The sequence below is a fragment of the Chiloscyllium punctatum genome, chromosome 6 (genome assembly GCF_047496795.1).
Source record: "Chiloscyllium punctatum isolate Juve2018m chromosome 6, sChiPun1.3, whole genome shotgun sequence".
NCBI lineage: Eukaryota > Metazoa > Chordata > Chondrichthyes > Orectolobiformes > Hemiscylliidae > Chiloscyllium > Chiloscyllium punctatum.
The window spans coordinates 17,317,201-17,344,388 of record NC_092744.1 but is presented as its reverse complement, the minus strand read 5'-3'; the positions used below and the strand labels follow the sequence as shown (position 1 = coordinate 17,344,388).

The 27,188-nt window shown below is 43.9% G+C and overlaps 1 protein-coding gene across 14 annotated transcripts in view; it reads right to left on the bottom strand.

Annotated features, from left to right (window-relative positions):
• mbnl1 (muscleblind-like splicing regulator 1) overlaps positions 1-27,188 on the bottom strand; it is a 746,553-nt gene that overhangs the window by 75,323 nt on the left and 644,042 nt on the right. For all 14 annotated transcript variants that reach the window (XM_072572067.1, XM_072572076.1, XM_072572068.1 and 11 more), the window contains one exon: positions 9,014-9,184. In XM_072572067.1, the coding sequence (XP_072428168.1) occupies positions 9,014-9,184 (171 nt within the window). The remainder of the gene's footprint in view (positions 1-9,013; positions 9,185-27,188) is intronic.

Sequence of the window (27,188 nt, the reverse complement as noted above, 5' to 3'; positions counted from 1 at the left end):
AATGGTTTGGCCTTCAATGGCAGGCAATCCCAAGGTGTGGATCTCATTTGATTCCGAAACTTGACTCAGTTCCAACCAGGGATTAGTGGAAAGTGAGGGCTGCAGATGCTGGAGATTAGAGTCGAGAGTGTGGTGCTGAAAAAACACAACAGGTCAGGCAGCATCCGAGGAGCAGGAGAATCGATGTTTCGGGCAAAAGCCTTCCTACAGCCAGGGATAATTGTGATTATCCAGTCAACAAAGAAGAAACTTGTCCTTATATTGAGTCATTCACAACCACAGGATATTTGATGAGTTAACTAATTTTTAAAATTGGCTACAGTTCCCTGCAGTTAAAGAAAGGTAAATTATCCACAAAACTCAGTCTTGATCATAATCCAAATGATACCCACTGGAAAGGTGCCAGCGTGGATGTCATGTTTAGCAACTTTGACTTGCAATTTGGTGAGTCTCCCATTAATCACTGTTCATAGTATCCAGGGCGAGATAACAGATATTGATTACTGAACATCAAGTTCCAGAACCCGAAGTTGCCACTTAAAAATAAGAGTTGTCCATTTTGGACAGATATGAGGCAATCTTTTTTATCTCAGAGAGGATCATAAATCTTTGCAGATTTTCCTCAATAGGCAGAAGTAGAGTCATAGAATCCCAAGAGAATCATAGAATCTCTTCTGCGTGGAAACAGGCCCTTCGGCCCAACAAGTCCACACTGATTTGTTGGTCAGATGTTGTGGAGTCAGGAGGTGAGTTACTTGTTGCAGTGTGTATGTGGTTAGTATGGTTCAGTTTTTGATCAATGGTAATCCCCAGGATGTTGATTGTGCACCAACCTTTGGACAAGTGGAAAAATGAACAAGAAAAGTGGCCTGCAGTGGTGATCGAAACTTCTATTCAATTCACAGAAATACTGGCAGTTTAATCAAGTTCAAATTTACAACTCGGATAGCATCATTCCATTTCCCTGACTGGCATCACAATAATGGAAGGCATTTGTAAGTGACTTTAAACAAATAAATCTAATTCTCAACTTCCCTCTGTTACTCGGAGATCTGGCTAATCATTCTCAATCTAACATTCAGCAATTTATAGTGATGATTTACTCATCAACAACTTCAAATGACAGTGTGGCCTCCTAAACCAGTGCAAAACGTTTCACGATTCTAAAACATCACAAAGATTCTGCAGATGATGTTTCCCAACGTATGGATGCCTAAGCCTTGTAATCAGATTATTAGTCTTGTGCAATCAATTGTAGATGAACACACATTGACCCCAAGCTTAAACATGCTTGCAAAAGGCTCTTGTGATGTAGTTAGTGGTAGTGTCCTTATCTCTAAGCCAGGAGGCTCAGGTTCAAGTTCTACCTGTTGCAGAGGTATATGTAATAGGTTCTCGTTGGAAAATATCTAACTGATCTCAAGCAAAGGAAAACCTGGAGAGTTTTAGCAGCTTATCACTGGTTTTGGAATAACAATGCTGCAGTAAGCAACTTGAATTTAATACTGATGATAATTCACGCTGACTTTGAAGGTCTGTGATGGGGTATCAGTTCTTAGCTGGGATTGTTCTGGCAGTCTTATTGTGAGCTGTCATTCAGTGTTCGGACTCTTAACTCTATGCCTGGGATGTTGTGGATTCAAGTCCCACATCAGAGGGCAGAGCACAAAACAATCTGGGCTGGCACCTCACTGCAGCATTGCTGGATGCGTTTTTTCTTCTTGAGATATTAAATGAAGACTTTTTTTTTCTCTCCGGTGTATTTTAATGATCCAGCAGCATTATACAAAGTAAAAACAGAGATGTTCTCTCCAGTCGAGAGTGTGGCGCTGGAAAAGCACAGCCGGTCAGGCAGCATCCGAGGAGCAGGAGAACCGACATTTTGAGCATAAGCTCTTCACCAGGTTCCTGATGCTGCCTGACCTGCTGCACCTTTCCAGGACCACACTCTCGACTCTGAATCCAGCACCTGCAGTCCTCACTTCCTCCTAAGTTCGTTCCAGTCCCCTGGACAATACTTTTTGTTAAAACAGGTTACGCAGCCATGATTAATTTGCTACATGTAACAGTGTACCGTGAGTAGTCCTTCTTACAATTCAACAGCATTTGTATCTCAGAAGTGCTTTGAGCAGACTGTAAGGTACTGCGTAAAAGCAAGTTCATTTTTTGTTTACAACTGGTAAGTCAAGAATTCTATTCCACAGTGCTGGGGACAATTGCTGGAAGTCAGGCTTAAGCCAAGATCTACATTGGAGCTCCCAATTGACTCTGATGAGAAATCCTTCAGAAAAGGACATGACTCATCTCCCTTTCCACGGTTTTCCAACGACCCGCAGCTCCTGACTGGAGTTCCCTTGTGATCCTTCTGACAAAGAAACATGCCTAAATAAGCAGAGAGTGGAAGGTGACGGAGGGAACAGATTTAAATTCCCTCCCCCTTCTAGTGATTGAAATGTCACAAAGCAAACTTCATACTAGCATTTTTGAAAACCAAAGTTGGAATGCAACAGCACCCACAACTGGCATTGATATTGTGTTTCGAAATCCTGTAACATCGTAAGGCCCTTTACAGAAGTGTTGTCAAACAAATTATTAACAGTGAACTAAGACGTTAAGATTGGCAATCAAAATATTGATCAAAGAGAAAGGTTTGAAGGAGGCTTTGAAGCAAGATAGGGAGTTGGAGTCGTGAAGAGTTTGCAAAATTCCAAGAGGACCCAAATGTCCACCTAGAAAACTGTCATTATTATCCCTTAACTGCACTGTTGTAGAGAGCTCAACATTGTAAAAAGTCTCACTACACTATATTGGAGAAAGTGAATTGGAATTTCCCCATTTCTCCCTGAGAAACAATATCTGCATAAAAGAAATTAGCTGGTCACCATCACGTTACACAGTGTGTAAGCTGGATGCCACACTTTCTGTATGAAGTAGAGTACTGCATTGTGTGATGGAATCTAGTGTCAGAGTTATAAAGTTACAATCATACAGCACTGAAACAGACCCTTCGGTCCAATTCACCCATGCTGACCAGACATCCCAATCTGATCTAGTTCCATTTGGAGTATATCCCTTTAAACTCTTTCTATTCAGGTAGCTTGCATTTCTTTTCAGCCAGCTCCTTGAGAAACTGAGGAAGTAAACCACCTCTCTCATTTTCTAAGGAAACCTTTGGTCATCTCTATGTAAAAGGAGACAGAGCCATCACAGATCATAAGACGAATAATAATCCAGTGGTGCAATACAGGCAGGGTTGAGGAAGATATAGGCTGGAATAAGAAGCTGAGAACAAACTAAGATGTAGAGCAGAAGTTCCTTTGTCTCACACCAAGTTTGAAAGGAGAGACACCCACACCCTACGCCAGATTTCCAGCAATCAGATACTGATAGTCAGTGGGCTTTCTGCCAAACTTAGGACCTAGGAAAAGAATTGCCAGCTGCAACAGCAGCCAACCAGAGGACAGCAACATCAGAAATCAACTGATCCACTATGGAGGCTGTGGCTGTTACTGGGGCAATGCCCCCAACACCCCAGACTCCCAGGATAAGAACAATCCACAGGACAGAGAAGTGTTATTAGGGGGACCTCAAAGGTTGTGTGCTGATGTGTCTCCTTGGTAAAATACCACTGCATGTATAATATAGGCTTCCTTATACGCTAGTCTATGTCAGCCAAAGACTAGGCTCTTATTGAGACAGATATCTTCAAGTTTATTAACAACCTTAGCTATTTACACTATTCTAAAATCTCAGACTTCTACATTGTCTGGGCTTTGTGCTTACATATACTAGATCTACATGACTTGACTGTTACACTACAACTCCCAGTCTGACTAAACACTGCATTGATTCCATTGCACTGCGCTGTGGAGGTGAAGTGAGGACCTTTATAATTGATAAATCAATCATAGTTACCTTGTTAATTCATGTTTGGATTGCTTTGATTTTGCATTTTAAGTTTAAAGGGTTAACTAAGATATAACTTAGTATTTGCTTTGTTTGACTCTTGCATGATAAGAAAATGGTTTAAACTGTAGAATCTTATAGATTCATTTCTTCAGGAAAGAATGGAGGTTTCAAATTTCACTTCAAAGATAAATGTACTGGTCCAGAGTGACAGCATAACAATGAACAATAAAGTACACTAAGGTGTCCTGAGCGTATGAAAACTGCTGTACAAATGCAGATCTTGCTATTTCTTTCTTAACTAATTTTAACTAAATGATAAAGTTTGACTGATGTTTTCCAGTGTTCATACAGCTATTTTCCACTCCCAATGAGAACAATTCTCAGGCACAAGTCCAATGGTCAGCTGGTGGTGGTGGGATATCAGTGCATAGAAATTCTGTCCAGGGTTTAAAAATGAAACTTGGCTGACTCAACGAATCCACTTTTTTAGATCCACTTTCTAATCAGTTTCACAAACGTGCTTTCCTGTTGGGATCCAGCCAATTTTGCTGACTACGTTTGATAGTGGTGTTCGGTTTTGACTGAACACTACTAACTTCTGGCTCCCTCCGGTTTCTGCAGGGACCCGAATGGGAAGAAGTCTCTTTCCGCCGAACCAGAGGTAAATCCAGGCTCCCATTTCTAAATCCAATTCTTCCATCCATTCCTCCCTGTGGGGTCCAACTTCACCTCAACATTAATGATAACAAAAACAACTTGCATGTGTATCATTTCGTTAACATGGTGAAACAGCCCACAATCGTGATCGAACAAGCTGCAACAGCCAGCGATATAAAGGGGAATCAGGCCAGGTTAGTCAGAGAGGAACTTAGAAAATTGATCTTTTCTTTCAATGGGATGTCAGCATAGTTGGCAAGGCCAGTGATCGTTTCCCATCCTAAACTAACCTTCAACGTTCAGTGTTGCTGGGAAAGCGCAGCAGGTTAGGCAGCATCCGAGGAATTTCTGATGAAGGGATTTTGCCCAAAACATCGATTCTCCTGTTCCTCGGATGCTGCCTGACCTGCTGTGCTTTCCCAGCAACACGAGCCTGATCTCCAGCATCTGCAGTCCTTACTTTCTCCTTTCAGAGATGACTACAGGGCTGTGGGCCTGGAAACTTACGTAGGCCAGACCAATGAAGGATGCAGATTTCCCTCCTTAAAAGATGTGAGTGAGTCAGAAGGATATTTACAACAATCAATGTCAACTTCATGGTCGCCCATGAATCCAGATTTATCATCTGAATTCAAGCTCCACCTGCCACTTTAGGGCTGAAACCCATTATCCTGGGCTACTGCATTTCTAGATCCAGCTGCATTACTACCATGCTGCCATTTCCCCTCAAAGGAGTAACTGGAGATACTGAAGGGAAAGAGTTACGGAAGAAATTAGAGCAATTCGGTCAAGGCAACTGAAGCCATGAATGCAGAAGCAATTAGACATGAAATACACACAAGACCAGTAATGTATTGGTGCAGTGGACAAATTGGTGGGGTCGGGGGCCAGGAGGTAGTGGTTAGTGCTGGATGAGGCTAGGAAGACAGTGAAGGTTGACGCCATAGAGATATTTCATACACAAAAAGGAACCGTGCGGGATTTGGTGTAAATTACAACAGGTCAGCAAAATTGAGATTCCGTGATCACTAACTGAAGTCATCTTCACTGTTCCAACACTCTGTCCCTCTTCATCCCTGCAACAGTGAGCCACTCAACAGTTCTGGTTGAGTCCTTGTTGTTTATATGTGAGGCTACACTGGTGATTATTCAAATGGAAACAACCAATTCCATTCTCTGCTCATTTACCCAACTGGATGAGTATTTTTCAACACCAGGGATCAGGCACCATGGCTTCGGCTGATATCTTCACCCCTCTCATGGTGTAACATTGAGGAATGTTGTAGCTTCTCTTCCACCAATTTCAGCAGGTTCAGGTCAACCCGGAGAGAAGGGACTGGCCATGGCTCAGTCGCTCGGGCTCTTTTCTCTGAGCGACAGGAGTCTTGAATTTAATGAAGGGGAGGTGACAGACTAGTGGTATAATCGCTAGACTGTTAATCCAGAGATCTCAGGACCTGATTCAAATCCCCACACGTCAGATGGCGGAATTTGAATTCAATAAAAAAAGTCTGGAACTAAATGTCTAATGATGACATTGAAATCATTGTCGATTGTTGGAAAAACCCATCTAGTTCACTGATGTCCTTTAGGGAAGAAACTTGTCATCCTTATCTGGTCTGGCCTACATATGACACCAGACCCATAGCCATGTGATTAACTCTTAACGACAGGCAGTTCTGCTACAACGCCTCTTTTGTTGAGGCAAATTGGCTGTAACATGATTGGTTGAATAGGGAACGTTGTTTCTAAAACGTGAACTTTTAAAGTGTATGTTGGCTATAATGCGATTACATTGCCAACGCTTAAGTGCATTTGTACAATTTTTGTGTAGCGCAGGGTCACAAAAGAACACAACTATCACATAATAGCAGAGCTACCTGTATCTTGTGGGCAATTAGGGATGGGCAATAGGTGCTGGCCTAGCCAGCGACACCCTTAGTCTAGGAATTTTAAAAATCCCAGAAGGGCAGAATAAGTTCACGAAAGAGGAAAAGTGAACATTTAACTATTTCCCCATTTCTGATTTCCAGTAAACATAAGAACAGGAGAAACAGAAACAGGAGGCAGTCTCTTGGCCCCTCAAGCCTGCTTCACCAGTCAACTGGCTCACTGTTGATCTCTTGTGGCTTTAACCATTGTAATCGTTGATTCCTTCGTTGATCAAAAAACTGACTCACTCAATCTTGAATATTTCAATAATCCAGCCTTCACTGCTTGCTGGGAAAGAGAATTCCAAGCAGTAGCAATTTTGTGAGAAAAATAATCCTTCCTTACTTCTGTTTTAAATAGATCATTCCTTATTTTTAGACTGTGCCTCTTAGCTTAGACTTCCCCCGCAAAAACAGGAAATATGCTCTCAGCATCTATTCTGTCAAGCCCCTTCAGAATTTTACACAAGTCCATAAGATCTGCATTCATTCTTTTAAACTCCAATGATCATCAGCCAAATCTATTCAATGTTTCCTCATAGGAAAGCCCCTTCATCCGAATGAACCTTCTCTGAATTGCTTCCATATAAATATATTCCTTCTTAACTAAGGAGACCAGAACTGTACTCAGTCCTCCAGACAAGGTCTCACTAAACCTCTGTATAGTTGCAGGAAGACTCCCATACTTTCAGTGTTAGGGTAACAGTTATACTATATATATATATAGTACATGAATAAGGAGGGTTTTAAAGGGATATTGGCCAAATGCTGGCAAATGAGACGAGATTAATTAAGAATATCTGGTCAGCATGGATGAGTTGGACTAAACGTCTTTCTCCATGTTATAAAAATCTATGACGCGACATATTAACATGGCTAATGGACCAGGTAACTCGCAGGATAAGGAGAGTCCGTTCACCCTTGTATTAGAGGCCGACCTTCAGTCTATCTTTTTAATTGCTTGCTTTGCTCACATGTTGACGTTGTGATTCATGTACAAGAACACCCAGATCCCTCTGTACTGCAGCATTCTCTGGTTAATACAGAGGCTAATAGTCTCGCAAATGTATTTCACAGTAATTTATCAACAATTAACTTGGCTGTCAAAGCTTTTGCAATGTTCTACACTTGCGATTGCAGAGCTCTGATTCATGGAGCAGCTAATTCACTGACAACTGACTACCATATTTTGACAAATTGAGGGAGATTCCAAATGGGTTTCCATCTTGTACATGACTACCATTTTATAAAGGCCACTGGAGTTTGCCAACACTGAGCAAAGAATCCTGTGCATTTTAGTCAAACTGCAAGAAACCCTCCCTAATATTGAAGAATAACATGTCTAAGGATATCTTGATGCAGTAGTTACTGGACAAGTAATCAAGAGGCTTGGACTCAAACATAGAACATCAGTTTAGATGCCAGCATTCAGTCTGTTTTTTATCCTGATGGATATCATTTGGAGGTATGTTTTATGGGTAAGTTGTATTCATTGAGAAACACACTCCTTTTTATTGCATGCTTAGTCTTGAAACTGAGTCCATGTGTGCCAGATCTGAAGATATTACTGCAACCATCCATAACCCAGAAGGAATTGGGCATTACAGGGAAAAGAGATCCACTTTTAGATCCCCCACATGCTGTGTTGAACTCTCCATTTCTGATGAGATGTTAGGGAGAGGACAAGAACGAGATTGCAAGATGAAGGCAGCAGAGCGGGGATAGGAAAGATGAAAAGGAGGAAATCAATCAGCAACAAGTTACTGTCTTGGTCCTACTGGCTATTTCAATCAATAGTCAATTGGTGGGTTGCTTCATAAACCTATTGGTTGATCGGGCCTACAGTCTATTAGTTGTATTAGAAACGTATTGGTTGGGTGTGTTGATAAGTTTGACATGTCCACCTCAAAGATGTCAATGAGTTTGGGACTGGTAGAACAACAGTTCCAACCTTGACAAGATCACCCTCAATGGAATGTGACACAACTCAGCTCTTGATAAAGACAGAAAGAATGCGGATGCTGTAAATTAGAAACAAAAACAGAAGTTGCTGGAAAAGCCCAGTTCTGAGGACGAGTCACTTGACCCTGAAACACTGACTCTGCTGCAGGAAAAGCTCAGCAGGACTGGCAGCGTCTGTGGAGAGAAATCAGAGTCAGTGTTTCAGGGTCAAGTGACTCGTCCTCAGAACTGGGCTTTTCCTGCAACTTCTGTTTTTGTTTGCGACAACTCTGCTCTTGTTGGATTCTGGGTGGGTTTCAGAATTTGGACTCTTGCTGGTGAGAAACAAAAATGAAGCTTCTAAACCTAACCAAACTTGGGGTACTGAACAATGGTTGGAGATTTAAGACAAAACTAGATGGAATGAGATAGACACTGACAAAAAGAAATACCCAGATCATCTAATGCTGTGACTAATTGATAGCAAAGTGATTTTTACCCCAAGAAGCAATAAGGAATATAATCTCAACTTCTTAGCCACCTGCAATATAGTAACACTAAGCTGGCATGCTCACCACTGGTTGCAACGGGGTCCCAGGCATCATAGCGTTGGCTAACTGCATCTGTTGGGCCAACATGGCCATGTTTTTCTGCTGTATCAGGTTATTGCGTCCATTTATCTCCAGCTGCGTTTTTAAGTGGGGTGGAGGGTGAAGGTACTTGCAGTTTTCTCTGGAGCAGCGACCCTGAGGGAGACAAAAGGAGAACAACATGGTCAAGGGTGAGCGAATGACATCTGAACCCAAACGTGCAGCCGAGCCACACGACAATAATGGCAACATTTTATTTCCAGTTGCTGGCCATCACATTAAACATTGAGTCCCCACCTCACTCCCAGCCTTGTAAAGGCAAATGACTAGGATCAGCACTCTTACCCACCCTGGGTTGCTCCACCCTTGACCACTCAATGATGGATCTGATTGTGGACTTTCACTAGAATTCCAAATATGAAGCCACTGGTACTGTCCAAACTTTGGTCACCATATCCATGATCCTTTCGAAATGAGCAATCTATGAGACCTTGTTTCGTACTGGATATAATTCTCAACACTTACAGTCAAGAAGTCCCCCAGTTTCTCTGAGCAACCAATGAGTACAGAAATCCCTTCTTCTTTGCAGCTCACTCAAACAGGCCATTCAGCCCAACTGACCTGTACTGGTATTTACTAACCAACCTTTCCCCAAAGCCCCAATTTCCCCTCAGCAAGATGAAGGTCTTCTCCTCTGAAGTTCTTTCAATGTGAGTTACTTGGATAAAGATAAGACCGCTCCTTTTCTGCATTGATCTGATCCTGTTTTAGATAATCAACTGCAACATTTAACTTTCACTCTCCTCTGAATGCAAACTAGTACTGTTCAGACATTTCAATCGCTGGCATTCCCTGCAGAGAAAGAACTCCATAGTGCACAGTGCTAGGACTGCAAGGACGTTCCCGAATATCAAGTATAGATTGCAGTACCAAAGGTTTTAGGGTGGGGAGGAATCAGCATTGGCGGGAGGGGTGGATGTGGAGGTGTGGCTTTGGAGGGCAAGCAGAGAGGCTCAAAGGCAAGGTCACCTCTTGAATGTGCACTTGGCCCCCACCCCCGAATGCCCACATTGGTCTCTGCCTTTTCAACAAAGTTGTGAATTAAAGGTCTTCCCACTGTTACCTGTCTGTTATACCTGGACTACTCTGTCATGGGAGGTGAATTGAAAATCATCAGAGGGCAATAGTCGTTAGGCTAGGAAGTGGGCAGCCCTAGTCAGAGTTGGTCAGGAAGGCAGTGGGTGATCCACCTAATATAGCTTACCAACTACCCCCTACTTCCCAATATCCCCACCCTCATTCCTTCTTGCAAACATCCCCATTGGGCGTGCTGTATCAGCCAGCCCAATGTGTTCAGCTGAGGGCTAAATATTGGCCTAGACCCCAGGAAGATCTCTCACACCTTTTTTTAAAATAGTACCATGGAATCCTTCACAGCTACCTGAGAGGGTTGACAGTGCCTCTGATAGTACAACTCTCAGTCCTGCATGTGAGTCTCAGCCTAGACTCTGTTCTCAAAGATCTGGACCTGGACTTATAAGACTCAGCTGTGACAGTAATACAATGACGGGTTCTAAAGCCTGACTTAACTTCTGATTTACACCGCTGGGTCTTAACACCAGTTGGGCACGGAGACAATGCCAAAATTTGGTGAGGGTTGAAATGCATAACCTTCAGAGAGCTAATATGTTGGTTGACTTGCCAACCTTTCTTGTTTATATTCATTGATGCAATGTGGGCAATGCTGGCCACGCTGGCATCTGTAGTCAATCCATAACTGCTCCTTAAGAATGTGGTGGTGAACTGCATCCTAGAAATGCTGCTGTTCCTGCAGTGCAATACATCCACAATGCTGCTCGGGAGGGGATTCCACAATTTTGACCCAGTGACAGTGAAGCAATGGAAATATATTTCCAAGTCAGGATGGTGAGTGGCTTGAAGGGGAACTTGCAGGTTCCCACGTATTTGGTGCCCTTGTCCTTCCAGATGGAAGTGGATGATGGCAGAACATCTGAACACCTCCGCACAGCACATCTCAACATGCACTCTTCCCACTGAAATCAAATTGCTCCAGTATAACTTACACTCTCCTGAAGTATGCATTAGAGAAGAACACCATTACAGGACATGACAAAAAGCTTGTTGTCTGTTGTTGACCCTTTAATATTGAATATGCAAAGCTTTCATGAGCTCTATTTAAAGCCCTTTTCCTTTGAAAATCACTCTGTTCCATAAATGTGTATTTCTTTAGATGGATTCCCAGCAAATAATCCACTTGATAGCCCTTCACCCCTACAGACTCCATTTCCAAACTGCAGCAATCTGAGTCATGCAGGAATGCAATTACACTGGAGCCCTAATAGGTGTTAAACACAATGACCACACATTTCCAGTTTCCATGACTCAGCTCCTGACATTTCACAACATACCCTCGAGAAAATGATCACTTACTCAGAATCGATATCAAGCACACCCTGCAAATTGACACTGCAATTTCTCTCCTCCCACCCCCAACAAATCTTCCCTTCCTTAAATACAATGCCAACATTGCAAGCATAAAATAAAGACAATTCCAAAGGGCTATTTCCCATCACATTCAGGGTGTGGCTCGCTGGTGGGTCATCTTAACCTCACTCTCGCAGCTGGAATGCTACACGATCCACTGGGGATCCTGTGAGATGCTGGAAAGGCTTGTATAATTCTCAACAATGGAAATCAATCAGCTGTAATGGAGGATCAAATGAAGTGCAAAGTTTGAGAGCCAAGTCTCTTGTTGTGGTGAGAATGGTGAAAATCCCTGAAAATCCCAAATTCTGCTTCTGAGCCTGCCGTTTCCAGTTCTCGTAGTCTGGGAAGGTTTGGGGTTTGGTAACACTTGTGTTTCATGGGTGCGTGATTGACAGAAACTGATGGTCACTTAGACAACTAGCAGCCTCCATTTCAATCCCACTTTGACAACTCAGTTATCTCAAACTGAGCAGACCAGGTCACATCAGGTGTGTTATCGTGATAGCCAGGATACCCCCTTTGGAGAGCTGAGGTGGGCCTGATCTCAGGACACCAACGAGCAGAGAGCCAGATGCTCTTAGGAGAGTCAGATACCCTTTGAATCAGTGGTTAGGGGCTTCAAGGATTAAACATATTCTTGAATGGGAGTTTTATTTTTTGCAATGCCATTGTCAACAGACATAGACATTTACTTCTTATCAGTATGGCTCTTGAGATTTGCCAATGGTGGAGACTAGTTGAGCTGGCAAGGAATAGGGAGCATAAACTGTGGTAGGGAGACAAGTTGGCATAAGTCAATGTAGCAGCTATAAGGGGCCATGAGAATGAGTTGAGCTATCGATTGGCACAAAAAGGTATGGAGGAACATGAATGGGGCATTGAGCGCAAGTGTGGGAGGGAGGAAGGGTAAGGTGGGTGAGGGATGGAGGCCTGTTTTTTGCTTTGATTGGTTTTGTTTGTTGACCTGCCACACTGGGTCAGTGCATAGAGATAGGCCGTGCATTCACAGCTCTCAGTCTCTGCCCTCATCTGGGTCTTCCAGTCTGGCTCCCAGGGAACCTTGCCACCCCTAGATTGAAAGTCTTGCTTACTGAGACAGTTTCTGCAGGAACTGGAGATATCAGTCTGCACTCTGACCTTGCAGCAAGAACTAGGATGCTAAGCCCTCTGTCGTTGGTCTGCTGGGTCATTACTAGCTCATTCCCTTACGTGGGCTCAGTGCCAACACTGGAGAATAGACTGGATAGATGAAGAATTGGAGATAACATGTGACCCTGATCATCAGTCCAAATCTCTACTCAATATTCCAACATCAATTAAATTCTTCAGGATTAATCAGCTAGTAATCAGCATGTCATCAGATGGCTGTGCCTTTAGCCTTACCCTGGGATTTGTGTGTGTCATCTATGTCAGCACTTTTAAAAACTGAAAACGGTCAGCTGCATCTGGGCCACAAGGACCGCAGCCAGGTCAGTCACGTTGGGTTGGCGGCAAAGCATGGCAAGCCCCGATGGAGGTTGGCACAAAGTGGCGGTCAGCAGCGTAGCGCCTGGTGAACCCGGGTGGGACTTCGCCCAGTGCGGGGGAAATGTGAGCCCTCATGGGGAAAGCCCCGCGTGCAGGGTCTGCAGGCCCCATGGCTTAGGAAAGGACTGTAATGTTTAACTTTTAACTTTATTTTTCTCATTGTTTTCCTTTATACTAAGAAGAATGGTAATGTTGAACTTTTTAACTTATTTCTGTATTTTTCTATTTTTGCATCTAAGATTTTGCACCTTTCTAACTAAGATAGCACTGGAAATGCCAACGTTGTACACTTTTCACGGTACTCCTTCCCACCAACCACCTCCGCCCTCCCGCCCCATACCTGGCCACAGATGACAATAAAACCTCAATCTAATTCTAAATCTAAAGTGGCATGCTTTGTTGCTCTCTTTTTCTCCCCTTTTCTTTGTTTTCAGACTGCCAGTCAACAGAATTTGCCAATGTATTCTGCAGGAGACTAAGATTTCTGAAAGAGCCTGAATCGAGCCCATGATTTCTGGTTGAAACAGGAGGCTTTGAGTGACTCAACAGGTTTAATAGCGGGACTTCATTACTGCGATGAATTCTGGGATAGCAATACCTCCATTATAGTCTTTTCCTTCTCTTGGCCAGCAGTGCCAGAAAATAATAGATTGCTCAATATTATCATCACAGTAAATACACTTGAGAGACTGTGATCTACTATGACAGATTTTGATGCACTGGATAATAGTTTGGGAGAGTGAATAGTGTTTAAAAGATACAGGGGTGTGGTTTCCCATTTTCTGTAACTAAGTATGGGGGTTGAGGCAAACACGCCAGCCCTCCTGTCGAATTAACCCGACCTACTGTGCTCCAATCAGCTCGTTCAGAGTGAAGAGCCCAGAGCTTAATGCAAGCTTCTTGGCTTATTGCAGGTTTTAACACTGAGATCCCTGCCTCTTAGGGACTGTCTATCCAGGCCTAAAACTTTAGAGGATCCAGTGACAAGAAGGTAAGCATCTTTTCTTCTTGTCGAGCACGGAGGCTGTGGAGAGAGGGGCGTTGGGTAGGAGTCAGAGGCAAGGGCAAGGATGTGATTCTCAGAGATTGCTCTGCTATCCATGCCTCTGACCAGGAAACTAGTCACCATTCCTACCTGCTAGAAATGCAAGTACTCAGGGACTTGGGTGCTGAGGTCCTTGCATGGCCAGTAATCAACCATATTAGAGTCATAATTGTTCATTGGTCAAGGAAGTCCCCTATGGGAATTGTTGCCCAGACCTTAATGGGAGAGCTGCTGAGAAGGAGATGAGTATCTCTCCATGCCTAACTCGTACAATTACACCTCCTTCTCGACAGGGGAGAATTCTGACCACGGGGACTTAGGTATGTGATTGTGTATGGAATGGCTGGTAAGGAATGCATGTCTCAGCAGATCCTGTCAGCTAATAGAAACCTGAGGAAAACCAGAGAAAAACAAAATGATGGCAACTGTCCCACAAAGGGTTCAGTGAAAAGAGACAAACATGTGGATCAAAATACCGAATGTTGCAGCACAGTGAGGTAGCATTGGCCCACTCTATTTGTGCAGTTCCATCAAGAAGCTCTCCAATTCATTCCATGCTCCACCATTCCATCACATCCCTCAACCTGTTTTTTTTTCCTTGACAACATATACAGTATATATCTTTCATAACGTACCATTTAATCACTTGAATTCAGTTTCAATCCTTTTTGGCTGCACATTCCAGGTCATAACAACTCACTGCAAAAGAAATTCCTCATTCTCCCATCCCCGCATCTCCCCCACCCACTATACCACTCTACCTCAACTCGCTTGTTGATCACTTTACAGCGGCTCAGTGGTTAGCAATGCTGCCTCACAGCACCAGGAACCTGGGTTCAATTCCACCCTCAGGCAAATGTCTGTGTGGAGCTTGCACATTCTCCCCATGTCTCCTCCACAGTCGAAAGATGTGCACGTTTTAGGTGGAGTAGCCAAGCTAAATTGCCCACAGTGTCCAGGGATGGGCAGGCTAGGTCAGCTAGCCAGGGTAAGTGTGGGGTTATTGGGTGAAATGCTTTTTGGAGGGTCAGTGCAAACGTGAAGGGCCACTTGGCCTCTTTCCACAATGTAGGGATTCTACGATTTTAGATGGGTGCTCACCCTCCTGCCAGTGGAAGCAATTTCTTCTTCTTTTGCTCTATCAAAACCTTTCCTAATTTTGAAGGCCTTTACTAAACTTCCCCTGAATCATCTCTGCTGCTAGCATTTCCAGTCTGCAAGCCAAACAGAATCTGTTTGATGGTGCAAGAGCCGGTTTCAATTCCAGATCTTCCAATTCAATGAACTATAAAACAAGTTGACGTCTTTTAAATTTCCGGGAATGACTGTTAAATAGCATTATATTGATGATGATGGTTACAGCCTGCAGTCTCCTTGTTGCCAGTCAATTCTGTTGGAAGTGTTGTTGGTTTACTTCAGGCCAGTGAATAACATGAAGAATCTGAATCAAACAGCCTCCTGTGGTCTGTGAACCTTGAACTGGTAAAGTTAGTGATGGAGGTAACGGAATTGGAATGTGAAAGTGAGACGGGTGAGAGACAGACACCACATGATGTTTTCCTCAACCAGAGCATCAACAAGTTCACAAGCCTAGAATGTTCTACGTAGCCGGTCTGGCTCAGGTTAACCCTATTCACACCAGAACCTCATTCTAAGGCAAAGGGTGAAAATGGATATGGTGCTAGGAGGTGAGGGGGTGGGGGAATTCGGTGTTGGGGGTCTTGAAATCGGGGTCAATTGGGGACCGTGAGAACTCATTGTGTCAGTAACATTCACTTGGCAGTGACAATTCCTCAGGTGGCCAATTAGTTTCTGTCCAATTAAAGAAGGTGGACTGACAATGGCACGTTGGAGACTTTCCAACATGGAAGCAGCCGGTCAGGGAGAACAATGGCCATCTCCATCTTAAATTTAGAAATGGCCATGGATGCCAGGCCACCATTGTTGAAGGGCAGACACGCACCAGTAGCTCTACCCAGAGAAGGAGGTATAGAAGCCTCGTGTGCTGGTCTCCCAGTCGGTCAATATAAAGTCAGCTCCAGGCAACTGACCTGTTCTAGAAGCCCCAGGAGGCAATGCAAGGCTGACTGGAAGACATCAGCCTCTGACAATTGGTCTCAGTCATTAACTTATCTCAGTTGGCTCTCCACTAATAGGAGAATGCCACGGAATTGGGATAACGCTAGCCAATAAATTTAACACCCGGCATTCCAAAATTACCTCTGTTCATGCCTGACACGTAAGTGAAAATTCTGCCCTGATATTTGTTTCTCCTTTCAGGAATATCTCAACCATCACAAATAATGAATTATTTTGAAGTACAACACCTCCTGGAATTGTAGACTAGCACAGCACCAAAGAGTAATTAGTTCATCTCACTCCCCTGCTCATTCCCCAGATATCCATGTTATTTTCTTTTCAACTTCAAGTATTTATCCTATTCCCTTTGGAAGGCAGGTTTCAAACTTAAACATTGCTAAAAACAAGACTTGTTTTTATCTTGGACTGATCAGGAAATCAAACTTTGAAAGGCAACACCAATTTACACAGCATGAGTAGAGGGTGATGATTGGGTGGGACTGTGCTTGGCATGGAGATACAGTTGGATCTGCTATCTGCCAATCTGGTCTTGCTGATTAACCTCAGACCAGGCAAGAAGCCTCCCAGTGGTCAGACTGTTGTTATGGGGAAGGTGGAAATGACGAATTTGTATTCTTCATCCTATCAGGCAGAGAATTCTAAATTCTTACCACTTGGTATGTCGAAAATGTTCACACTCGGGTCTTTTTCAGTACTTTTGCTTTAAGTCTACTTATTGACAGTTCAACTGCTGGAGTCTTATTCTGTTTAGTTTACTCTGTCCCATTCCTTCATGGTTTTAAACAACTGGATCAAATCTCTTCACTTTAATCAATTAATGGCAACAGTTATTTTGCACACAGGAGGATCTCTCAGACAGAAGTGAGAGGGATAATCTATTTTTGGTGTGGACTGTGGAAAGAAAAAGATTGGGCAATCCTGCCCAATGGAAACCATGACAATTTGGAGATCTACCTGAGTCAGGCCTCTGTTCTACATCTAAAAGTCAAAGCATTTGGCGCGCTTGATGTCATTGGTCAAAGTATTGAGTACAGGTGTTGCAGCTGTACAAGACATTGGTGAGGCCACTTTTGGAGTACTGCGTACAATTCTGCTGTCGGAAGGAATTTATTATACTAGAAAGAGTGCAAAGATTTACAAGGATGTTACCAAGACTGGAGAGTCTGAATTATTCGAGAGGCTGGATAGGCTGGGACTTTTTTTCCTGGAGTGTGGGGGGCTCAGGGGTGACCTGATAGAGGTTTATAAAATTGTGAAGGGCATAAATATAGTCATAGAGGTGTACAGCACAGAAACAGACCCTTTGGTCCAACTCGTTCATGCCGACCAGATATCCCAACCCAATCTAGTCCCACCTGCCAGTACCCAACCCATATCCCTCCAAACCCTTCCTATTCATATGCCAATCCAGATGCTTTTTAAATGTTGCAATTGTACCAGCCTCCACCACTTCCTCTGGCAGCGCATTCCATATACATCAGGTGAATACTCAAGGTCTTTTCTCTCAGGGTAGGAGAGTTCAAAACTAGAGGGCATAGGTTTAAGGGGAAAGGGGAAAGTTTAAAAAGGCACACAGAGAGTAGTGCATATATGGAATGAACTGCCAGAGGAAGTGATAGAGGCTGGTACAATTACAACATTTAAAAGACATTTGGACAGGTAAATGAATGGAGAAGGTTTCAGAGGAATATGGGCCAAGTGGACTAGATCAGGTTAGAAAACCTGGTCAGTATGGACGAATTGGTCTCAAGGGTCTGTTTCTGTGCTGTATGACTCTATGACTCTATTTAAGATCAAGATGAACAGAGGAGGAGGAGGTTTCCTGACTATGAAATCAGCAACAAATCAGAAATTTCAGCAGATCTGACAATGTCTGTGGAGAAAAGCAGAGCAAACATTTCGGGTCCATTGTCCCTTCCTCAGAACCCTTCTTATTAAGTCGCTAGGTTCCAAACAAATGCACAGTGGGCTGAGGCTGCTATTGGTTTGAAATGCCAAGAAGCAAAGGATAAATGACAAAGTAATGGCAGTGGTGTCAGATCTCAGCCTGACTGTGTGATGGGCAGCTTTAATCAAACCAATGACTTGTATGATAGGAATCAGGTAAAGCCTTCCTCTGGGTGGGACATGTTCTGTTTCGCAATTCAGAACATAATACTTCAGAACAGAGACTAGGTTAGTGAGCATGTCACATAACTGGAAAGGACAGAGAACTGAAGATAGGAAGAGCAAGGGATTGAACAAGACTTATTGCTGCTGCTTCAGTTTTGCAAGAACCCACCCGGATGTATAAATGGTTCTACGAAGGGAGTCCCTGAGGGTTTTATGCCATCAAGTCTATCATGAGTCCTGAGTGAAATTCAGCTCATAGGTGTGCACCTTGTTGGTGTTAACCATGTCTGGAAAAGTAGATTGGAGTATGCTTACTGGTCAAAATGACTCATGGGAGTGGAAAGTGAGAGATCCTACAGAATGGAGCTAAGATGCAAAGGATGCAAGAATAGTCTTGGTGTCAAATTTGTGCAGGGAAAGCTGCAAATGCTTGTTGCTACATGTTACATCATCTATTTAAAGTGACAATCACTTCCTTGTTTGAAATATCCTTCTCTTAGTTAATTAATGTTTGAATTATGTTGCTGCTAATTGGTTTGTTACAGTAAAGGTTTCAAAAATGAATCCTTGTCTGTCAATTTTCATTCCATTGGCTTTGTTGCAATTTTTTTTCCTGAAAAGTTAAAGATCTTTGCCGAGATCGGACGGCAATAATCTGACACTGAGCACCATCTAAATGGGATATGTAACGGGAGCTGCCATCCTTTTGCTGAAGAGTCACAAATGTCAGATCAGCACCAATTGGCACTTGTTTCCTAATTTATAGCCCAAGTACTTAACAGCGGGATCTAAATTATTCAAACCATTTTGTCCATGCCGTGAGCATTAACACCCTTTCACTGACAATCAGTGTTGCCCAGGCTGCTGGCATGGGCAGAAAGTAAAGCTTACAAACACAATTAAAGGCTATGGACAGATGTGTAAAACTGGGTAAAAACAATGACTGCAGATGCTGGAAACCAGATTCTGGATTAGTGGTGCTGGAAGAGCACAGCAGTTCAGGCAGCATCCAAGGAGCTTCAAAATCGACGTTTCGGGCAAAAGCCCTTCATCAGGAATAAAGGCAGTGAGCCTGAAGCATGGAGAGATAAGCCAGAGGAGGGTGGGGGTGGGGAGAAAGTAGCATAGAGTACAATGGGTGAGTGTGGGAGGGGATGAAGGTGATAGGTCAAGGGGGAGAGGGTGGAGTGGATAGGTGGAAAAGAAGATAGGCAGGTAGGACAAGTCCAGACAAGTCAAGGGGACAGTTACTGAGCTGGAAGTTTAGAACTAGGGTGAGGTGGGGGAAGGGGAAATGAAGAAACTGTTAAAGTCCATATTGATGCCCTGGGGTTGAAGTGTTCCGAGGCGGAAGATGAGGCGTTCTTCCTCCAGGCGTCTGGTGGTGAGGGAGCGGCGGTGAAGGAGGCCCAGGACCTCCATGTCCTCGACAGAGTGGGAGGGGGAGTTAAAATGTTGGGCCGCGGGGCGGTGTGGTTGATTTGTGCGGGTGTCCCGGAGATGTTCCCTAAAGCGCTCTGCTAAGAGGCACCCAGTCTCCCCAATGTAGAGGAGACCGCATCGGGAGCAACGGATACAATAAGTGATATTAGTGGATGTGAAAGTAAAACTTTGATGGATGTGGAAGGCTCCTTTAGGGCCTTGGATAGAGGTGAGGGAGGAGGTGTGGGCGCAGGTTTTACAGTTCCTGCGGTGGCAGGGGAAAGTGCCAGAATGGGAGGGTGGGTCGTAGGGGGGTGTGGACCTGACCAGGTAGTCACAGAGGGAACGGTCTTTGCGGAAGCGGAAAGGGGTGGGGAGGGAAATAGATCCCTGGTAGTGGGGTCTGTTTGGAGGTGGCGGAAATGTCGGCGGATGATTTGGTTTATGTGAAGGTTGGTAGGGTGGAAGGTGAGCACCAGGGGCGTTCTGTCCTTGTTACGGTTGGAGGGGTGGGGTCTGAGGGCGGAGGTGCGGGATGTGGATGTGTAAAACTATCAGTTATCACTGAAGGAAGTTTTCGGTGTTTAACCACTTTGCAGATACGTTGCCATTGATCAACTGGAACTCATTGCAGGGTGCCCAATGCTTACAATGTAATGGGGGTGGCTCTGATTAGGAGGGTTGTGGTGTCTACGAATTGGGATCATTGACAGGGTGTGTTGTTGGTAACCTGAAGAACAGGATGTATGAGGTTAATGGTGTGGAGCCGGTGATAAGGCTCAACCTCCGACAGGCTGGACATTAGGGATGAAAGGCATTTCTTACAGGATGTGGGACATCAGACAAAATAAGTCAATCTCTTTAGATCTGGGGCAGTTGACTCTCCCCGTCATTCTGATGTCTCATTCACTAAATTAGTCTCATTCACTAAATTAGCCTCATGACTCATTCCCGGCAACAACTACATCCATGTCAAGGTGAGTTCCCTTAAGAGTTTCAATATGGCTCTGTTCATCCACAAGTGAAGTCAATGGAGGGATCGGAAATTCCGACAGTGTGGAAACAAGGCCTTCAGCCTAACAAGTCCACACTGACCCTCCAAAGCGTAACGCAGACTCATTCTCCTACCCTGTTACTTTACATTTACCCCTGACTAATGCACCTAAACCTGCACATCCCTGAACACTATTGGCAATATAGCATGGCAATTCATCTAACCTGCATCTTGATTGCAGGAGGAAACCAGAGTACCTGGGGGAAACCCACACAGACACGGGACAGTCACCCGAGACTGGAATCAAACACAGGTCCCTGGTGCTGTGAGGCAGCAGTGCAAACCACTGAGCCAGGAAGATGCTAGGCAGGATGCAAAACCTGATCCCATGAGATTCAGGAGGAGAAAGTGAGGACTGCAGATCACTGGAGAGTCAGAGTTCATTAAGCTTAGTGTTGGAAAAATCATAGCAGGTCAGGCAGCATCCGAGGAGGGGTCCTGCCTGAAACATCGACTCTCGTGCTCTTTGGATGCTACCTGACCTGCTGTGCTTCTTCAATCCATGAGCCCGGTCATTGAAACTAAAATTCGCCTCAAAATGACTCATCTAACTTTCGTGTAACTATGAGCTCCCCAGTTCCCTCAGTCTACCTTGGGTCACCTGCCTCAGTTGTGAGACCATTTTGGTCGGAGGTTTCTGATCAATCTTAATTTCTGGAATGCTCACAAAAGCTTATAATTTTAAAACTAACGAGCAAAGGTGTAACACCTAGGCATAGTGGATAGCACATTCCTCTCTGAATCTGATGATTCTGTATTTGACTCCCTTTCTCGGGCCTGAACACAATATCCAAGTCTGCCACTCCACTTCAGGACTGAGGGAGTGCTGCACTGTCAGATATGCTTTCTTTCAGATAAGGTGTCAAAAAGAAAGTCCAACTGCATGCAAGGGTGGATGTGAAAATATACCACTGCCTTATTTTTAAGAAGAACAAGGTAATTATCCCTGGTGAACATTTATCCCACAATCAACGTCATAAAAATGGTATGATCAGATCACGTCACATTGCTGATTTTGGGAGTCTGTTGTAAACAATTTAGTTGCGTGTTTCCTACATTAGAACATTCACTGTACTTCACAAAATGCTGCACTGCAAGGTGCTTTGGGGCTTTCTCCTCATATAATTTGTTTGATGAGGTAACAAAGAAGAATAGTCAATGCTGGACTATTACCAAGAATCTTGACAAAGTCCATGGGATTCAAAGTAAGAAGATGGGTTAACTCCAAAATAGTCCGAGTAGTGGAAAGCAAAGCATCAATGACCATTCTCATGATGTGAATCCTGCTACAGGGCTCATTCTAGATCCTTTGTGGTATTTAATCAATGGAGTCAGCTCAGATTTAGGGAACATGATTAAGAAGTTTGCAGATGATCGTTGGCTGTGGGGCTGAACCATTGAGTCAATGCAGCACAGAAGGAGACCATTTGCTCTGCTGGACATTGGTTAGGCCAATTTTGGAATATCGCGTGCAATTCTGGTCTCCTGAAGTTGTGAAACTTGAAAGGATTCAGAAAAGATTTACAAGCATGTTGCCAGAGTTGGAAGGTTTGAGCTATAGGGAGAGGCTGAATTGGCTGGGGCTGTTTTCCCTGGAGCATTGGAGGCTGAGGGGTGGCCTTATAGAGGTTTATAAAATCATGAGGGGCACGGATAGGGTAAATAGACAGTCTTTTCTCTGGGGTGGGAGAGTCCAGAGCTAGAGGGCATAGGTTTAGGGTGAGAGGGGAAAGATTTAAAAGGGACGTAACAGGTAACTTTTTCACAGAGTGGATGGTGTGTGTATGAAATGAGCTGCCAGAGGAAGCAGTGGAGGCTGGTACAATGACAGCATTTAAAAGGCATCTGGATGGGTGCATGAATAGAAAGGGTTTAGAAGGATATGGACCAAATTCTGACAAATGGGACTAGATTTATATAGATCATCTAGTCAGCAATCCACTCTGTGCCATTCCTATATTCCATCACTGTAGCCCTGTGTTTTTATTTCCCTCAAGTGCCCATGCCATTTTCTTTTGAAATCATTCATCATCTCCACACTCTCTACTCTCGTAAGCACCGAGATCATTATTGTTTGTTGCACATGTCAATGTTTTTCTTCAGATCACTGATCACCAACCCAATTCTGCAACTCTTGCTCAATAAATGTCAAGTTCTCAGCAATGGGAAAGGAGGCTGTGGACTACAGATAGATATAAATGGATCTGGTCAGATGTTCAGGGGGGTAAATTGGCCTAGCGGTATTATCACTGGACTGTTAATCCAGGGACCCAAGTAATGTTCTGGGGACCTGGGCTCAAATCCTGCCCCGGGCGCAGATGGTGGAATTTAAATTCTCTAAAAATCTGGAATTAAGAGTCTAATGACTGTCAGGAAAAGAAACCCATCTGGTTCACTGATGCTCTTTAAGGAAGGTCACTTCCAACCCTTAGTCCTGGCCTACATGTGACTCCAGACCCACACAAAAACTGTCAACTCTTAACTAACCTCTAGACAATAATACTGTGACTATTTGTAAATAATCCAGGAACACCTGAATGAATATTAAAAAAAAAATGACTGGCAAATGATCCAGAGAAATTGAGGGTATCCATTTGGGAGGATAAACAAGGAAAGGGAATACATAATAAATAATCAGATGCTAAGAATTGTGGAGGCGCAGAGGCTCTTGGTGCCTGCCCACAAATAGATAAAGTGCTTAAGAAACCACTTCTCTTTATGTAGCAATACATAATAGATCAGAGCAGGGAGGGTATGCTAGTACTGTATAAAACATTAGTCTAAACAGACAGCACAGAGTGCAGTTCTAGTAATCATGGACAGGAAGCATGGAAGCACACGAGAGAGAACACAGAGGAGATTTACAATGGAGTTGCCAGAACTGGAGATTTTTACGCAACCTGAAGAAAGCTTGGAGAGGATGTGGTTCTCTACCTCAGATCTGCAAAATCTGAGAAAAGGCTTCAGGTGTGTAGAAGTGTGAGGTGAGAAGATAGAGTGGGTAGGAGCAGAGAGTCTTTACCAAGGGATTAAAAATAATTGGTCAAATTGGTTGCAGGAGTTTGAGGAGACCTTATTTTCATACAAAGGCCTGTGAGGGCTTGGAACTCACTATCAAAAATGCAGACTGAGGCAGTACACATTGAGGAAGTACTTGGACATGCTCTTGAGATACTGTAACTTAATGGGCTGAGAGTGGAAAAGTGGGGAGAATCTAGATAGCTCTTTGTCAATCAGCTTGAAGGTGATAGGCCAAATGGCTTCCTTCTAAGACAGAAGGTCTTGTGTGCAGTTCTGGAATCCACACTGTAGAAGCGATGTGATAGCACAGGAGAGGGTGCAGAGGAGATTTACATGGACGTTGCCTGGGCTGGAGAATTTCAGTTATGAAGCAAGATTGGACAGACTGGGGTCGTTTACCCTAGAGGAGAGGAGACTGAGAGGGCACAGGATTGAGATGTATAAAATTATGAGGGGCATAGGCAGTGGAGAAAGGAAGGAACTTTTCCTCTTGGTAGAGAGGTCAATGACTGGGGGCACAGATTTAGGGACAGAAGATTTAGGGCAGATATGTGGAAAATCATTTCCACCCAGAGGGTGATGGGAAATAGGAACTCACTGCCTATAAGGGTGGTACAGGCAGAAACCATCATAACATTCTAACTTGGTAGAATCACAGTTTCATAACACTCAAGAAGAATTACGATATGCAGTTGCGATGCTAAGACTATGGGCCAAGTGCTGATAAACGGGATTAGAAGTGTTTTAAAGGCACATTCATGATGGGCCAAAGGGCCTTTTCCTGTGCTGTGGAACTCCATGACTACATGATCATTGTTCTGGGTGTTTTTCCACTAGTGTCCATACACGAGCCATCAATGCCTGAAAATCCTTGGCCAATCCTACCGGTGAAGCATCAAGAGTCACAAGCCAGTTTTGGTGTCAAGATGATCTACTTTAAGAGTTTGCAAAAATTTCCACTTAACCCAAAAGTTAATTGTTCCCTTGTTAGGAATAAGCAGGCTGGTTGACTGGAACCCAGCTAGAACCTTAAACATTTGCTCCCTCCACCAGTGACACACAGTGGACAGTTGCATGTAGCTAGGTAAAAACAATGACTGCAGATGCTGGAAACCAGATTCTGGATTAGTGGTGCTGGAAGAGCACAGCAGTTCAGGCAGCATCCGAGGAGCAGTAAAATCGACGTTTCGGGCAAAAGCCCTTCATCAGGAATAAAAACCTACAAGATGCACAGCAGCAGCAGCTTGCCGAGCATTCTTGCATAGCACCTTCCAAATCCACGACCTCTGTGGACCTTGAAGGATAGGGCAATAGACGCAAAGGCTCCTCTGATTCACACTTCATCCTGGCTTGGAAATATATCTCCATTCCTTTGCTGTTACAGAGTCATAGAGACGTACAGCACACAAACAGACTCTTTGGTCCAACTCATCCATGCCGACCAGATACCCTAAAGTAATCTTGTCCCGTTTGCCAGCACTTGGCCCATATCCCTCTGAACCCTTCCTATTCATCTACCCATCCAGATGCCTTTTAAATGTTTTAATTGTACCAGCCTCGATCACTTCCTCTGGCCCAGTGGGTCAAATCCCTGGAACTCAATTTGGGTTCGCCACATCACAGCAGTCCATGGCACTTCCTCAGGGCAACTAGGGGTGGGCACTAACTGTTGGTCAACAGGTGCGCACATCGCATGAATGAATTTTTAATTAAAAAGCTGCGCATGCAGCACTGGAACTGATTTGTGAAAAGATTAGAAGGAAGACAGATTGCTACAGTGCTGGTATTTAAAATGAGCGATGTGTGCACTCCCTTTTGCTATACAGTATAAACACAATTATTCAAACAGCTTAATGAATCACCATTAAGGCGATCACTTGTTTTGAGATTGTTTTGACTTCAGTTCTCATAATGAGTGATAATGAGTGACAGACCTTAACTGATCAAATGCTAAACACCTCTGCACTTTTCCAATTGCAGAAGAGGTAATTTCTGGCACATGGTGTGTGTAGAATTAACGTGAGTATTTTTCTTTGGCGGGGGTGGTTATTACAGTGAGGGATCTGTGTGTAATTACAGAACATTTAATTAATTCCACGCTTGTACTGAGAAAGAGAATTGCACTGCACAGTAAAAGCATGTGAATCTGGCTTACAAATCCTTGCCTCAAATTATGTCCAGCAGTATAAGAGCTATCCCTTTTCTACCTGAATAAAAACAAACCACATAAATGCTGAAAGTCTAGAAAATAAGAAACATTAGTCTGGATCTGGAATGGGAATACAGGCTTGTCTTTCAGGTGCAAACTTTCCAATTTTGTGAAAGCTGCTCCCTCATGATCATGAGACTAATTCCAATCACAGGAGGGTCAGTAGCCAGACAACACAAATTAAAGATTTAAACAGAAGGGAGCTTAGGAGAATCCTTACTGCACAGCAAGCTGTTCAGGTCTGAGAGACCGTGCTGTGCAAGGCGGTGGAAACAGATTTCATGACAATGTGCATGAGTAAATTAGATCTTTCTACTTAAGAATTACTAGTTTTCAGGGCTATCAGCAACAGAAGAAGTCATGCAGCACTGAAAGAGACCCTTGGGTCCAAATCAACCATGCTGGCCAAGGCTCCCAACACAACTTGTCCCACTTGCCTGCGTTTGGCCCATATTGCTCTGAACCCTTCCTATTCATTTAGCTGTCTAAATGTCTTTTAAATGTTGTAACTGTACCTGCATCCACCACTTCCTCTGGCAGTTTATTCCATGTTCAAACGCCCTCTGTGTGAAGTTTTTGCCTCTCTGGTCGCTTTTCAATCTTTCTCCTCTCACCTTAAAAACGCCCCCGAGTTTTGAACTCCCTCACCCTAGACAAAAGACCTTGGCTATTCACCTTCTCTTGAGAATCAGGTTGACTCAATAGCTCTTTCAAAGAGACAGGACAGACATATTGAATTCAATGGCTTTCCTCCTTTTTCTACTCCACTGCTGAACGCTGTACTCTTTTGGACACTGACTGGTCTGTTGTACATTCTCAGCACGTTCTGCCTGTTATAAGAGATGCTGCCTAATTGTAGTTCCATTTTGGCCTGAGTTCAAGCTTGCTTCAATTCATTGGCTGCATGGAGATTTGGTGTCTTTTAAAGTGTGGGGGCAGACAATGTCACGGTAGTCCCCTGAGAGCTGAGGCCTGGGACTCAGTCTCCTGCTCACTTTGCTTCAGCACACATCAAGTGTCTGTGACATTGAATTCCAAACCCGATCTCAGAGCAGAAGCTGAATTTCAAACATCCTTCTTCATTAACAATAAAGCTGTTCCACAGCAGCCCTGCCGCGGGGCGATTTTGTTTTTGGGCGGGAGAGGAGGAGGGGAAGTGTTT